The 16,600-nt window shown below is 35.3% G+C and overlaps 1 protein-coding gene across 2 annotated transcripts; it reads right to left on the reverse strand.

Annotated features, from left to right (window-relative positions):
- Nucleotides 1-977: 977 nt before the first annotated feature.
- On the reverse strand, nucleotides 978-16,339 carry CRLF2 (cytokine receptor like factor 2). Of its 2 annotated transcripts, XM_042867815.1 has the most exons (10): nucleotides 16,218-16,339; nucleotides 15,829-16,084; nucleotides 15,148-15,243; nucleotides 9,643-9,754; nucleotides 8,416-8,588; nucleotides 6,946-7,085; nucleotides 5,737-5,899; nucleotides 3,407-3,521; nucleotides 2,923-3,007; nucleotides 978-2,036 (listed from the first exon to the last, which is right to left on the reverse strand). In XM_042867815.1, exons 3-10 carry the CDS (start codon nucleotides 15,221-15,223, stop codon nucleotides 1,764-1,766), a joined length of 1,137 nt encoding a protein of 378 aa, XP_042723749.1. In that variant the 5' UTR covers nucleotides 15,224-15,243; nucleotides 15,829-16,084; nucleotides 16,218-16,339; the 3' UTR covers nucleotides 978-1,763. The 2 variants fall into 2 exon arrangements, with proteins under 2 accessions (XP_042723749.1, XP_042723750.1); XM_042867816.1 differs by lacking the exons at nucleotides 15,148-15,243; nucleotides 15,829-16,084; nucleotides 16,218-16,339 and adding an exon at nucleotides 14,743-14,763.
- Between the last annotated feature and the right edge of the window lie 261 nt (nucleotides 16,340-16,600).

Consider the following 16,600-nt stretch of genomic DNA (forward strand, 5'->3'; position numbering starts at 1 on the left):
TACTTTATTGCTTCAGTCATTACTGGAACATGTTCATATCAAGTGTAATTAGATTTAAGTTCTTTGATTCTCATGCAATAACACCAGTTTATATCATCTAAGAACACCTGAGCTAAGGTATATTCTGCTTATCAAATTATATAAAGCTTGTGTTTGTTTAAAATTCATTACATTCTAATACTATTTAAGTACTGCTTAATTATTTTTATTTTAAATAAAAAGATGTATGAAAGACCCCAAAAAACTTGTGTAATTCTGATTTAGATTCAAAAAAAAGGCAGAAAAATTGTCACGATTTCAGGAAATCCTCTGTTAGCTTGGTTTACTTGTTACTGTACAACTAAGTCTAAGGTAATGTCAAGATAAAATAGAGAAATGTGTCTTCCCAGTTAAGTTTTGCAGTTACTGGCATGCATTTTCTGGATTTGTCCTTGTATGGCAAACTGGGTCATCAGAAACCAATTCTGGAAATTAATATATCTACATTACTGTATACAATTCCCAAGGACATCTGGCATTAAAATGCTGAGCAAAAAATATTAATTTCTGTAATTTTATGATAGGTGTCATCTGCAAGTTACAGTATGAATTAGTTCATAAAAGTATGCAGTAGGCAAAATTTATTCAACTGATAAAATCATTAAACGACTGATTGATGTTCATGTAAATATCTGGAACTATTTCAACATATAATTACAATGTATCTACAAGACCTTACATATACATATAAAAGATGTTTTAGCATTTAACATTTTTACAAAATTTGTTTTCAGTGTAGCTTAGATGTTAGGGTAATTAACAGAATACCTCAGATTTTGTTTATGAGACCTAACTGTAGTATGTGGCATTTTAAGTAAAAAATTAAACATTCAAAAGTTGGTAAGCTTTAGAAAACAGTAGAACAGAGTTTGAAAATAAAGCTTTTATTTACAGTTTTAAATTCTACTTCATTGCATTACAAATAGTTTGAAATAAAAGAAATTTAGTTAAATATAAATATTGTAGAAAATGAACCTGATCTCTGCAAGAAGCTGAGGTAGTCACATCGAGACACAGTAAGATATCAAGGACCTGACTGCAGTCCATGAATCTTTGCTATTCTGGAGGAAACTGCCTGCACAGCAATATTTACATGATAAATTGTAACTCAACAGCGTACATCCTCCCTTTTCTGTTCATAGACACATGATTTATTCTTTCTCTTTTAAAAATTTTTGATGCATACCATGAAGAACAAAATTTCACAACTGGAGAAGCAGCTACAAAAGCAAGCACTTCTAATATAAGGAGATACAGTAAAGCAGTATATTATCACTATGAAAATGAACAGTATGCTGTCTGGCCTTTGTGAAACAAAGACCATTAGGAGACAAATATCTTAATTTTCTTTTCATTTGAGAATAGTAATGATGTAGTTTGCACTACAAAAGCGCAAGGACTGAATCTCAGCTGTTGAAATTGTGCCATGGAACAGCTCTTGTTCTCTCCCCTAACATGAAAATGGGACTTACTTAAATCCTACATATAAAAACCAACTATAATCCGAAATCTTAACTCCATAAATCATTAGACATTTACATCAAATATTTAGCCTGCTCATAAGATCATAAGTTCTTGGAAAGAACCTATCTGGAATCAGATAATACAGACTTGCATCTTTCTTCTTGCGTTTCTACTTGTGATAATATTTTCTATTCAGCCTCTGCACATACTCATCAGGATCTTACATATCATTTCCTCATACCTTCTGAATTATGCAGGTTTTATAACATCACATACATGTCATCATTCACTACATTCTGGGGGACAGCAAAAGAAACTGTATTATTGAATGTTGGCATCAGGCGGGCATTCTGAGTTGTTTTGGGACTATTATTTCCAGTTGCTCCTGAAAAGCTGAAGATTTTTTCCCTAGGTTCCTGATTGTCACTTTTCTTCTTGTCTGTTTGCTGGTTTTCTTCCTCGATGATGCATTCTAGCTCTTCATATTCCAATTTGGTTTGTACTACTGCATGATCAGTTTTATCTATCCATTCCTAGGAGAATGAAAAGGTTGATATTGGCAGGTTCTAAGTGGTCAATCAAAAGAAACCTGTCTGTATAGACCTGGATTTTCCTTTAAACAATGGCATCTTTCCAGGGATAGCCACAATGGAGAAGATGAAAAGGGAGTAACATACAGAAGCAGAAAACATAATGCAAGGAACCGAGAAAGACAAGAAGAAAGACTGTTTTCCGCAAGTAAATACAAGATCCTGTGACTTACAGAGAACACATTAAACCATAAAATCATAGAATCATAGGGTATGCTGAGTTAGAAATGACCCACAAAGATCACAGAATTATAGAACATAGAATTGCTTAAGATGGAAAGGGTGTTCATGGGTTCATGGATCCTTCCATGACGCAGATCCATGCCATTCCCTCAGGTTCTGTTGCTGTTGTCAGAGAACTCAGTGTCTTTGGAAAACCTGGGATGTGTAAAATACCCTATATTCTTTCCTTGGTGGACTCACACATTCTTTGACCCAAGTCCTCATCTACTCTAAATTCAGACTAAATTTATATGGAGAGTTATGCAATATAGTATTGTGGATTAAAGCTTCAGTATGGATTAAAGCTGTCATTAGAAGGAATGTATGCAAATGCCACTCTGGCATCTCCCCAGATATTGTGCCTCTGGACATCCTTAAATTTTCTTCTGAAATTTTTCTCTCACTTTCTGTAACAACTCCTCTTATGCAGTACCAAAGCAGTATTACAGTGCTGATCTGTTGATGCTGCATAGGGGGAAGGGCTTTTCTCTTGGGTCAGAGGACATCTGAAGCAACATCAACCCAAAACATGTGTTGGTAGCTGCTTTCAGATTACTCACAGCATTGCAAAGTTCATAGATTTGTTTGCTAGGAAGGAAATGTTTACCTGGAAGTTTCCACTATGATCATTGAAGAGATCAGTAAATATATATTTTGGATCTGGTATAGTAGGCATAACAGATTTTTGAAGTCTGCAAAGAGAAAAAAAAGGTGTTCTATTATGGTGTTGTCATTCGCACAAACATCTACTTCAACACATTGCTGAAGCCACAGATAAGATCTGCGTGTCAGTATCCTTGGCTTCTTGTAAATATGTGTCAACATCAAAAAATAGTATTGTTGCATTACTACAATAAAACAATCATCTGATGAGATTTATGCAGTATAACAGAATGATATGCCTAGTAAAATCTGGAATACACGCAAACTTGCAGCTGGGCAGCCAGCAGTGTTCTGCTCTATGTACTAGTCAAAGCTTTACTGTGTTGGCTGAGTTAGTAAATACAAATGTAAACACAGAGAAAAAAAAAAATTATAATCTGGAAAGGTAAATATTCTACAGTAGTAGTAAGCAGTGAAATTATACTTACCTCTGCCATTTACACAGAAGGATCAAGAGGATAAATATTATTAGAAGTACTGCCATCAAACAACTTAAAAGAATTACTGTGTTTGACTGGGTTTTCATTTCATCATCACATGAATCTAGGAATAAGCAGAAGAAAGCAAGTGAAAATTTTATTGTTTGCTCTAGCAGGAAATATTCCTAACCATGCTAGAACATTGACTTCTCCTATTAATAAAAAAAAAATAGAATAAAAATTTAGGAACAAATATAAAAAAAAATCAGTTCTTCTTTTGAAACTGAAAAGAAAAGCTATCTTTCCCCAAACTGTGCAACAAAATAAAATCATGTTTGTTTTTTTTTTTATTGACCTGTTACAGAACAAAGGAAGGTGCATATGTGCAAAGAGTAGAAGCATTCAGAATGATGATTTTTATGTTCTCTCACTGCACTAAGGGTGATACAGCAGTTCTCTGCTACGGTGTGTCTTACATAGACCTACCTACAGCCTCCAGAGCTGCAACTAATTTTACATGTAAACTAAACATCTTATTTCCTACGATAAAAAGCTGTAACTGGACTTTGCACATAGCCTAGATTTCCCAAAATAAAACAAACAAACAAAAAATGCCACCACCACATATACCAAAGAAGCGCACAAAATGCGAGTGCTAACAACCAGAAAGTAACTAGTGACAGGATTCAACAGGTATGTATCTGAACCAATGAGTTTTTGCAGCTTTTGGCATTCTCAGTGTTTTTCCTGCAGCTTTTGTAAAGGCACCACAAAACTGTCCTTCCTCATACTGAACTTCTGCTCTTCAGATAAATGCTACGGAAACTTAAGTTAATTAAGTTAATTATTAGGACCAATCTATAAATAGTACTCCATAGTCACTCCTTTTCCTATGGCAGCCTGTTCCACCTGCTCGCTTCGTTTAGCCTGTCAGAAAGTCACAAGAAAAGTTGTGAACATCCAGTGAGACATTCAGAGGCTGAATTTTCTTGAGAACAGCTTTTGTCATGTCTTCCTGTGATATGGAGGCAATCACTCCTTGAAGTCCTGAAGTGGAATGCTTGCTCCATTTAGGAGGCTGTGCCAAGGTCACTTATGATAGAGGGACACTCAAAACAACTATTTGTCTGTCTTTTCTTCACTTGCCATCCACATACATGCCTGCTGATAGCCTCTGGTCTAATGTTGTGGGTAGGGCTGCCATGTTCTCACTTCTCAAAGGTACACATTGTCCTCTGTGTTTCTGAAAGACATTGTCTGCCACAGCAGAGGACAGCAGGTTCACAATCTGCATGGTGCAATAAACTTCTCTGGAAGTCAGCACTGTTCCTACCACTGGTGCACAAGTAGTACATTCTTATGCTCCAGGATTTGAGCCTAGCTTTGTGTATACTGATTTTCTTTGGGTGAGTTAGTTGTATCATAGAAAACTCAGGTCTGGGTAGAATGGACATTTGGGTGTCTCATAATTCCAACAAAGCCTAGTGGGTGGAATTCTGTGGTTAGATGATATGAATCATAGAATTTTTAAGGTTGGAAAAGACCTCTGAGATAATCTAGTCCAGCCATCATCCCCATTCATGTCCAGTAACCATGTCCTCAAATGCCACATCTGCACATTTCTTGAGCACCTCTGGGAATGACAATTCCACCACCTCCCTGGGCAGCCTGTATTCCCTTGAGATAGTGTACATTCAGTTTTACAATAAATCTGTTTTTTGTTTTGATAACCAATAGAAGTAGTTTCCACCAAAAGTCTAATTGAAACCAATTACATACAGTTAAATGGGTCTTCCTGGTGGGAAAGCAATGTTGTTAATGACTTTGCTCCCATTTCATGTTTCCCCCATTTTCAGCAAATATGAACACCAGACAGTTATAACTCTGGTCTTATAGCACTACTAGATGTATTTTAAAGCAATCAGTCTTAAAAAATTGAGCGTAAAGGTTTTTCTTAGAGTTCAAGTTTGATGTTAATGTATCATCTGTCACCAGAGTGCCTGCGTATGTTTATGTTTTACATAAATATGTAAATCCACATATATTTGTGTATGTGTGTATATTAATATATACACACAAAATATATACACAGCATGCAGCACATCACTGTCACCGGGGAATCCTAGACGCTACTGTAACACAAATAATAAGGACATTTTTAACTTTGTAGATAAATGCATAAATTTGTAGTGTTATGAATCATCAGGAACAAAGTTTCTTTGATAACAGAAGATGGAACATAGTGAAATATAAAACTGATTGCACATTCTGAACTTTTTTTGCAGTCACCTCTTAACAGTTTGCACTTAGACAATATATGAATATAGCACAGCTGTTACCTAATAATGTGCTATTCATCCAAAATGTTTCTGCTTCCCAGTCACTGCTGAAATCAACTACGTTGCAAGAGGGTACTATCCTCTTCAGTCTGACCCGAAAAGAATAGCATTTCCTTGGATCAAAGCCTTGCTCTCCAACTCTGCAACACTTAGAAGTTCTGGACTGAGAAGGAAGGTGTATAATTGTTAATTCCAGCTTTCAAGGCAGAATGCTTGAACATAACTCCACTATGATCATGACTAGAACAAGGAGTAGACCAAAACCTCAGAAATAAAATTTTGTTTCTCTGAATTCTGAGGAATTCTTCTTCTTGACCTATTCTTTCCCATTCATCCCCATTGTTCATTATTTGACAGTGAGCTAAAGAGCCTAACAGTCAACATACAGAGTACTATGTTACAGTTTCTGCTTACAGTATAAAAAAAGAAACTTTAATTCACAAAATATTTACATGTTCTACAGGTGCCTCGGTAGATTTAAGTCTGTGAAATAATATGTAAATAACAGCTAGCCAGAATAAATAAAAATCCTGTATCATCTTTTTTCTTTCCTTTTATTTCATGCTGTTTCTCTGTTAACTCTATTCAGCTTTCTGCTTTTATCTTCCTTTGCTGTTCGGTATTTATGAACTTCCCTTTACCTTGTCCCCAGTTCTTTGTGTAGCAAGTAGATATAACTCAAAATGTAAATGACTTCTGTATGGTAGACTTCTATGATCTGTATGGGAATTGTTGAATCACAACCTGAACCTCTGATTGATCATCTTTGGCAAGCAATGAGTCAACTGCAGGAGCACATGTGAAGGCAATTCACCTGTATGACCAGAAGGGATGGAGCCTGGCTCCACCTCTTCTAAACCCCCATTTAAGGGCTGACTGCCACTGAGGAGATTTCAATCTCTACTTTCTGGAGATTGCTCCCTTTGGAGTTTTTCCTGTGAGCCTGATTATCCCTTGATTATCCCTTTCCACCATGATAATCCTTCTAGTTATATGACCTGTAAAATACCAAGCTAACCACGCCGCTCTGTTAATTGTATATTTTGTTCATTGTACAGATTAAAAAAAAAATCCAATGGGGTTCTCCTACTAACTATTTTGAATGTAAAGGTGAGGAGAACAATCAGTAAACAACCAGGCTTTATATTTTATGGAGATAATATTTCCAGCTCCTTCCAACATTGATTGAACGTGCCATGTTCAACTCACTTGCCATCCTTTGTCGTATTTGCTTTTGTACTGAAGCTCAAGTCTCAAGCACTTCACACCTCTTTCTGGTTTATTACATGTAACAGTAACAGTGTCATCCTTCCAATTGAAGGTCACATTTTCTGGTCGATTGGGCTTTACTAAGGAAAAGAGAAAAAAAAAAAAAAAAAACATGCAATAGCCTCTTAAAAATATTTATTCTTAAATTAATTCCTTCCATCCCTCCATGTTTCCCTGAGTAGCAAGGTAGATATTCCTCTTACATGATGCACTTCTGCAGCTAACTTCCTTACTAAATGTCAAAATGTACCTCTATGACATTACTCGCCATTAGAGGTGTCACGTTTAAAGGTAGATGTCCTCCCGATTCAGGAAAATCCTGAAACTACTTAAAAAAGGACTCTGATCTTCTTCTTTCAGTTCCTTTGGTTTGAGAGCAATGAAGATTCTTCTGTATTGGAAAGGGATTGACAAATTCAGTACCACTAAACTTAAAAGACATATATTCATATTCTGGAGGAAGTGTGGGATACGCTGAGATATATGGCAAAAACACTGGGTGCAACTGAATCTATCCCTTGCTATTTTCAGATGGTCTAAGAGAATGCAATGGTTTGACCTATGTAATTGTGTAGTCTTTAATAGTGGGAAATAGTGTTGAGAAGAGTGCTACTTGCTTTCTCAGTCCTTGATTCCTTTTCATGTTATGAAGAAGCCTTGCCTTCCTAATTGTAAAACTGATGTCAGACTTCCATTATTTCTGCCTTGTTATCTAATGCTTTTGAATTAATTTTGGTATCAGTGGGAGTTTAATAGCCAAAATTCGGGAACCAGGCTGCAATTTTTCATAGTTTACCAAATGAGATACAAAAAAGTATTCTCAAAGTTAAATATTTTAACAGGTTTTTAGATTTATCTTTTTTTCTAAAACATTCATAATAAGCTCTAAATGTATATTTGGATGATAATGGCTTTTCCAGATTCTTTCTTACTGCCTTATTTTCTGCTTGGTATTTATTAGGAGGAAAAAAAAATCCTTCACTTTAAGCACTGTATCTATGTGCAACACCAGAAAATGTAAAAACAGGAACATAAAATCTCTTATAATAAGACTTGAAATTAACAAGTTGTATTTGTTTTCAGACATGAATATTGAGTAGGTCTACAATATGCCAATATATCCATAAATTTTATTTTGATTCTAATCTTGAAACTACATTTTGGAACAAATCTTGCTGTTCAAAGTAATCCCACCTAGTTACAGCTGCACATGATCCTATGTAACTATCAATGACAGAAAGGTATGAAATCAGCATCCATAATTCCAAATACTGATAGATTGCTTATTGTATACACTAACAGCATTTTATACAGACAGATAAATGATTTCTTCTCAGATTAAGCACAAATAGAGAATGAATGGGGACACCAGGACTATCAAAATATATAGTTTTGATTTTACATACTTACTATAGAAATCAGATTTCAGTCTTTTAGAAAAAAGCTCTTCACTTCCATTGCTGTTCATGATTGAGAAAGCAAGGGTGTATCCTTCTGTCTTAAAAAGACATCCTGAATTATAACCTTGTGTCAATAGATATGTGGGACATATTTTCCAGTATTTCTGCTTGCCGTCTTCGAATCTGGAAATTAAAAAATATCAGTGAACAGAAATACTCCTATCAGGACATAAAAGCTAATTCTTTTTTGCAACTATATTTTTCTTTGTTTTGTTTTCAGTGGTCGTACAAAGACAAATCCACATACAGAACTTGAAGAAGGAAATTTCATTATGATTTGAGGCAATTCATTGGCATGACCTCATTGACTTTCCAGTCCTTGGATTTGGTGCAGTCTAAAACTAACAAGTTTCCTTTGTGTTAGTTGTGTTAGCTTGTTTTGTTTTTCCTCTAAAAAGAGAATAGCTTATTCAAACTAATGTTTTCATAAGCCTTTTTTCAAGATTGTGCTGTTAGTTCTTTCATGTATATCAACTAGAAAAAGAAGGGAATGTGAAGCTTTATGACTACCTTCAACCAAAACATTGAGTTTCTGTTGCGTAAATAACATCTCTTATGCATATACAAAATATACATACTTAATATACATAATATACATACTGAAATATGCAGGAAAAACACTTTCAACAGTGTAATTAACATCAACATTTAGCAGAAAAAAAAAAAAAAGAAGGTTTCGTATCTATTATCACGTATTTATTATCATCGTATCCAGCGGAATAGGACAAAGGGGAATGGCTCCAAACTAAAAGAGGGGAAATTTATGTTAGATGTTAGGAAAAAATTATTTACTCAGAGGGTGATGAGACAATAGCACAAGCTGCCCAGAAAAGCTGTGAATGTCCCATCCCTGGAGGTGTTCAAGGCCAGGTTGGATGGGGCCCTGAGCAGCCTGATCTGGTGGGGGACAGCCCAGCCCATGGCAGAGAGTTGTAATTCAATGATCCCCTCCAGTCCAAGCTGTTCTATGCTTTATTACAGCTGATTATTCATCAGGTTTACGGGTTTATACAACTTTGTAGCAAGATATGAATATAAACAAACTTCCTCTTGAATGATTACAAAAATGTTAAGAAAGTTTAATTTATAGTTCAAAGACGACTTAAATAATTTTGGTATTTTAGCTTCCCAAAGTAAATTATTTAGGGAGAGAAGCATATGCATTATCAATACTCACATATAATAAAATGACACATTCTTGCCAGGGAATAGTTTTCTTGTTGCCCACGTGATCTGCATTTTCTCATTATTGAAATTGATTATTGTGGTGCTGATGGCATCTTTCTGACCTGTCCAGTATATTTACAGAGAATATAAATTCAGCACTAAGTGTGAGAAACTCCGTATTTATAGGCAATCGGTATTTCAAAGATGTTTATGCCATAGGCTCAGATAATCATTAAATATATATGTAAGAATATAATAGTATACATATTTATGTAACACTTATACATAGCATATATGTGACACGAACATGCCCAGAATGCAAGGAGACAGAATATAATACTCTAGAGAAACTGAAACTAGAATTTCAAAAGAGCAAAATGAAACCATGTGCAGCAAAATCAGAAAGAATGCAATGGTTCCTGGCCCAAAAGAAGCAGACTGTGCATGATGCCTAAATAACAAAGCCAGCTTTACTCCATAGTACCTGGTAAGATTTTCCTGCTGAAGAGATCTCTTTGGGCACCAATGCAACATGGATTCTCTGTGTAAATTCTGATCTTTACCACAAGAAACAAGGGCTCACAGCATAGATTTACAGCAGATGGATAGGGTAGACACACACAGGATACCTGAATAGATAAGCAAAACTAGGTGAACTATGCATTTAGTCTGAGTGGTCTTGGCCCGTTCCAGCTTATAGGCTTTCTCAAAGCAAAATAATTTGATGTTCCCTGGCTGCACATGGTTGTTGTTTTTTTTTTTTTCTTCTCCTGGCCTCCTCTTTGTTATAGCTCCTTCTGGGGACACAGGTGTTTTAATTTTGTGTCCAACAGGATTCCACAATTAAATGCTGAAGATAACTCTGACCTTGGAAAATGAGAAGCCAGAAAGAGTAGAATACCACAATAGCAATCTTTCAAGAAGAAAGACAAATGTATTTATTTTGAGTTCTATAAGATGTGAAATTATATTTAAATGAATAAAAAAAAAAAGAAAAGGAAAACAAAGAAAATATCAGTATCTAAGGAGAGACTATAAGAAGGAATGGGATAGATTCTTTAGCAGGGTCTGTTGTGATAGGAAGAGGGGAAATGGTTTCATAGTAAAAGAAGTGAGACTTATACTGGACATAAAGAAGCAGCTTTTTATGATCAGAGTAGTGAGGCATTGGCACAGGCTGTCCAGTGAGGAATTGGATGTCTGGTCTCCAGAGACATGCAAAATCAGGCTGGACAGAGCTCTGAACAACCTGATGTAGCTGTAGGTGTCCCTGTTCATTGCAGGGGAGTTGAACTAGATGACCTTTAAGGTCCTTTCATACTCAAATGGTTCTATGATTCTTTGAAAATATATCATGAATATTACATACAAGATTCTGAGGGTAAAATTTGCAGGCTCTTGTCTCCAGGCATGAAATGTCTGCCACTAAAAACTTCTGCAGGAACATTCCTACCTAGAGGAGAATAGAGGATTGATCCCTGTTTAAACATTTCTGATGACCTGTGTATTACAGTTAATGATCCTGAATATTCATCATAATCAGGCTTACATATTTTCCAGTTTGCTATACTTTTGCTCTGTAATCAACACTAAGAATGTTAAAAAGCTGTGTGGAAACACTTGGGTTCAAATAATTGTAATGTCTAACTATTTTCAAGGCTGCATCTCTGCTTAATAATTTTGTGATTAAAGCTTATCAAGACATTTTTGCATAGATGTCATCGTGTTCTTACATCATTCTCTTAAAATCTCTCTTAAAACACATGTGACAGAAATCCAAGAGCAAATGTAGCTGCAGATCCCTGCTACACTATTCACAGAGCTCTAAGAAAAAGAGTGAGTATTCCTCTGCAAGAGAAATTCTTGAACAGAAGTCCTCTGTTTCCTAACTAGTGGCTGCAGACTTGTTCTACACTGTTTTCTCAAACCAAAACTGTTATGTTTTTCTGAAGAATGGAGAAGTAAAAGTACTGAAACAAAACAGAACTTAAAAATTTTGAAAGCTGTCATAACATGGATTTTATCCAGACAACTTTATCTCTGTACAAGAAACTAGCCGTTGTCTCCTTACTTTCCAAGCCCCTCAGCAAGTCTTAGAGATCATCTTGTCTTTAACTGAAGCCACCAATATGATGGCAAAATGCCTGACAGTGGATTATTAGTCTGCAAGTATACTAACAAGTTTTAATTTTTATGAACTAAATATTTGCATGTGTGTGCTATGTAGTATATACAGTGTTATGATTATATTATGATGATCCATGAATATTTGTATGCAGATTTTCTATAAAAATAGCAAAATGTATACTTAGCATATTTGAATATATAATTATATATTCTCCATTAAGCAAAATTAGTTCTATTTAAAAAAAAAAAAAGAAATATTAGTGTACGGAACTAATTTTTATATGGAACTGTAACTCTTGGGTTTCTCAATGCATGTTTTTGGATGACAGAGAAGAATATCGATATGACTCCGGTCTGGCAGTGATTTATGAACAAACTTTGCACTTTCTGAGTAGTCCACTTGACTTCCCCAGTATTACTCAGAGCACACTATCTTAACATTCCATATAAATCAGATCCTTTTTCTGTTCAAAAGAAATACAAAACCAAACTGAACAAAAGAAGTTACATTTTATGATTTGGAACTCCGAGATTTTAACATTTAAATATAAACTCCAGTACCTAAAATGGAAGGTAATACATTATTGAAGATCTTCACAATAAATATAATGATGTAGTAGAAATGGAACTCAGAATGTAATGAACACTTGGTGACACGTATTTTTCCTATGTTCTATCTCTAAATGACTTCATCAGAAGTCTTAACATAATTTATAACTTTGAAATGCATTCAGCTATATAATATAGAAAAGTTTTTGAAAAAAACTTGTTATTAATAGTTGTGCTTCCACATCTCCAGTTAGTGCAATTTTTATACTATGCTTTCTAATTTAATGGGATTTGTAGTCTTATTACTGTGGCACAAGATGCCTCTTGTGTCAGTGAACAAAAAAAATTTATGTGCATCTTTTCAAAACATAGCATGTATATGTTGCATTATTTATATTTCCTTGCTTTTTCAACTTGAAAAGATGCAAATCCTGATTAAAGTTTTTAAAGTTTGATTTAAGTTGACATCAAACACTGAGGATATGAATAGGTTATGTAAAATAATGTTTCTTACTGATGATCTTTCCTTTGCCTTTAACAGGAAAGGTTTTTAGCTTCTTTCTTTATTTCATTTTACTATCTTTATTTTATGTTATTTTTAATCACCTACACTTAAGGACGCAGAATCATTCCTATCTTTTGTTAGTGGGAAGAGATACAGAGAAAGAGAGGAGCGAGGACTGTTCATCTCTTTTCCTTGATGAATCCAACTGTAATAACCTGGATTGTTCTCAGCTAATGTGCCAGATCTTTCACAGTAACTGCAATATTTTAAATCATGTTCCTATGGAGTACAGTATCACATTTAATTACTTTTTGTGTTAAGGGAATGGTTAGATAAAAGGTCAAAAATATAGCGAAAGGAGGCCTAGGAAGGGATGGCAAAAACTTTCTGTTCAAGGGTGACCTGTCAGTTTGTCTAGGAGGATAGATAACAGTATGTTGCAGAGTATAGAATGTGTACCAGCACTCTTGAACATCAGTCAGAAGGAATAATCAAGGTCTAAATATTCAGTAAAATCAGAGAGAAAATGGTAGGGCTCTACGCTGGACTTAATCTCACATATGCTATTGGACACTTGGTCTTGTTGGGAAAGAGAAGAATGGAAGATCTTGCTATAGTGTGTACAGAAAGTACTATTACAGATGAAGAAAAAGGAAATTACCTTGAGCAATGCATTATAAGGATGCAACCATGAGCAAGAACATGAGCAATTATAATCCACCTCCAAACCACTTTTCAAACTTCATTGCTAAGAAAATTTGCTATTGAAGGGGAACTTTGTTAAAAGCCCAAATGTCATGGAACAGATCAAAAAGGAAAAGAAAAAAAAATAGAATGTCAATCTGCAAAGATAACAGTGGAATGTACATGTACAGGAACAGTTGAAACCTCATTGAAGGCAAACAAAAAAGAAAAATCACTTTTGATTTCCTCACACTGATGAAACCTGATAAGTAACCACATGTTGAACTTACACATAGTGCAGTAGTTCTGTGTATAGAAACAAATGGAGAGAAATACCCAAAACTGAGCCTACACTCTAATTACTCATATATGAGAACAGTTTCATTTCATTAACTGGAACACATGCAAGTGAAAGTGCAAACTCTTGCACACAAGGTTTCTGAAATGTGTGCTCAAGGCTGACTGAGTAGAAAATTTATTTTCAATAGAATTAATAGGACAGCAACAGAAGGTTTTTATAGACATTTTGGAGCAAAGCATACTCCTTAAGTATAATTCTCATAACTCATCAAATTGATTAGTGCAGGGATTTTCTGTTTGTTTGGGATTTGATGTTGTTGTTATTTGGTTGATTTTGTGGTTTGGGTTTTTGGCTTTTTTTATTTGTATGTTTGTTTTCAGAAGAAGCTTGACAAACTATAGACATCACTATATTTTGCATTAAATAAGAACCAGAATGCTGACTTTCAGCTTTTGTCCCACAAAGTCATAGCATCTCAAGGCAGAATCAAGTCCCCTCACAAAAAAGCCAACAACTCACAGGAGCAATTAACTTTGAAGAATTAAACAGTGTTGCATTGCTGAAAAAAGTACTTATCATACATACAGCAGAACACAGAGTTGATTTATAGGTTGATAAGAGGAAGGGATAGCTTTAGAGTTCTCGAATGATGGGGTCCTTGTGATAAAATAATGAATGAGTATTAAGTTATCAGACTATATTTTGGGATTTTTTAGTGATTTCTTCAAGATTCTATTTATCTTTAGTGAACTACAAGTAACGGCACTGCAGTCAAACACATGAAACAGAGATGTTCTTGCATGTAGACACACAATGAGTTTTTAAAGCTTTTGTTAATTTTGCTTTTTAAAATTATTTTTACCTTGTTGTTTTCACAGGAACAAAATATTGCTGAATATTTCCCAACTTTCATTCTTCCACAATAGTAAGTGATGAAATCTTACCTGGAATTCATTTTATCCAACTTTTTTCAGTGAGAAAACTGTAGTCTGTTTCAGATTCAGTCCACTCTATCAGAATCTATGCATTCCTTGTATGGAAAATATTCTTGCTTAAAGATTTGAATATTTCTCTCTTTAACAGTAGACATAATCTTACAGAGTTCTTTCGTTTTTTTATTTAGAAAATTGGGTATATTTCTCTTACTCTCATCATCACTCTTGTTGTTTGTTTGTTTTTTTCTAAGAATCCATATTTACCTCTTTTGAATCTCAATTTCTGTTTTGTTGATTCTTTTTGGCAAAAAAAAAAAAAAAAGAATACTGTAACATATAAAGTAGGTTATCCACAGAAATATTAGTAATTAATATATCAATTTCTTAAATAAACATAAATGGATTTGAACTTACCAAATGATTGCGATAGAGTACCCACCAGGTTGACCAGTGTGAAGATCACTGAACATTCTTGAAAGATGAGTCTCATGGTTTGAATGACACAACAGACTGTAAAGAGATGAATAATTAGAATCCTCGGTCTTTACTATTTGATCACTTTATACAAGAGACGGGAGGGAACTAGAGGAAATGACTACAGGAAATTAAAAAATGACTATCTCTAGCAACAAACAAATCAGAAGTGTAGAACTTCACTATGCATACTTTCTTTGCAGTATGTAATAATAATAATAATAATAGAATAAATTCTCAGAATAAGACTGTCAATCTTATCAATACTTGCTTTGCTTTATCTTATCACGATACTACAGGTGATGACAACCATGATCCAAACAAGGATTATGTAGTTGTGAGTAGCAGTGACCATACCATACACCTGAGCACGCTGATCTCAGCACGCCTGGGGACCATAGGGTAGGTGGGGACCAAGCAGCCTGCCTCCTCCCCACTTACTAATAAGACCTTCTCCTGTCATTCCACATGCTTGGTGCACTTCACATGGCATTAGCTACCTCTGTCCACAGATCAGAGGCAGAATTAGTGGGCCTTCTGCGTCAGGGAAAGGTGGGCTGCCGGGGGTAAGGAGGCTGTTACACAAGAGGTAGCACTACAATGTATTTCCTCCTGCATTACCTGGACATCTATATGCTGCTATAGTCTTATCAGTTTTGTAACATCAGCAAAATCCCCAGCCAGATGATGTGGTACCAGTTTTGATCTGTCTGTTCATTTTTCTTGGGTTGGCTTCTTTCACTTATTTATCCATTACACATGCCAGGAAGATCTATTCAAATTTCAGCAAATCTTGGAAGCTCCAGTCACACATGCATTACTCTTTTGCCTTTCTAGTCCCTGCTTTGACCAAGTTCCTCTAAGGAGGCATTAATTCCTGGAATGAAAATAACAAGAAACAGATAATTGAAATACTGAACTGGGTTCAGTTATTTTTGCAGCTGATGACAAACAGCAGATTTGGAACTCAATGGCCAAATCTAGCGAAGCCTGTGCACCTCAGAACTTACTCTCATGCCAGAAGAGTTGCCCAACCACTCGCTCAAACAGATTCTGCTTTCTTGAATAAATCTGTGATTATCTGGTGTGATTTTTCTCCAAATATGAGTAATCCCAATCCATGAACTGAAAAGTTGTCTGTGGGCCTAGGGTTCTGCTCTCCCTGAGTTTACATCTCTAAATGTGTAATTGATTAACTTGCCCACATCCCCAGGGTCACTGCTCCTGTGAGGACAAGGTCAGAGTGTAAAAAAGTGTGCGTTCTCCTAATGGCTCTTACACAATGCAGCACTGGCATGTTTGGCCTGCAAAAAATGCTAACACTGCAACTTCACTCAGCAACAGTGAAAGAAAGCAATGAGAGTGAGCTGATAATCTGCAGTCAGTGTTTGTG

This window comes from Lagopus leucura, unplaced genomic scaffold (genome assembly GCF_019238085.1).
Source record: "Lagopus leucura isolate 7727_CA_CO unplaced genomic scaffold, USGS_WTPT01 Super-Scaffold_100001, whole genome shotgun sequence".
Classification (NCBI taxonomy): Eukaryota; Metazoa; Chordata; class Aves; order Galliformes; family Phasianidae; genus Lagopus; species Lagopus leucura.

Bases quoted from the DNA above. Each gene is read 5' to 3' on its own strand.
- CRLF2 (XM_042867815.1), bottom strand. From the start codon at position 15,223: ATGAGACTCATCTTTCAAGAATGTTCAGTGATCTTCACACTGGTCAAC. The intron at 3,522-5,736 runs GTAACAGCTGTG...GCTTATTCCTAG, and splicing joins GATGAATAGCACATTATTAG to ATTCATGTGATGATGAAATG. The intron at 2,037-2,922 runs GTAAACATTTCC...TCATTCTCCTAG, and splicing joins ATCATAGTGGAAACTTCCAG to GAATGGATAGATAAAACTGA.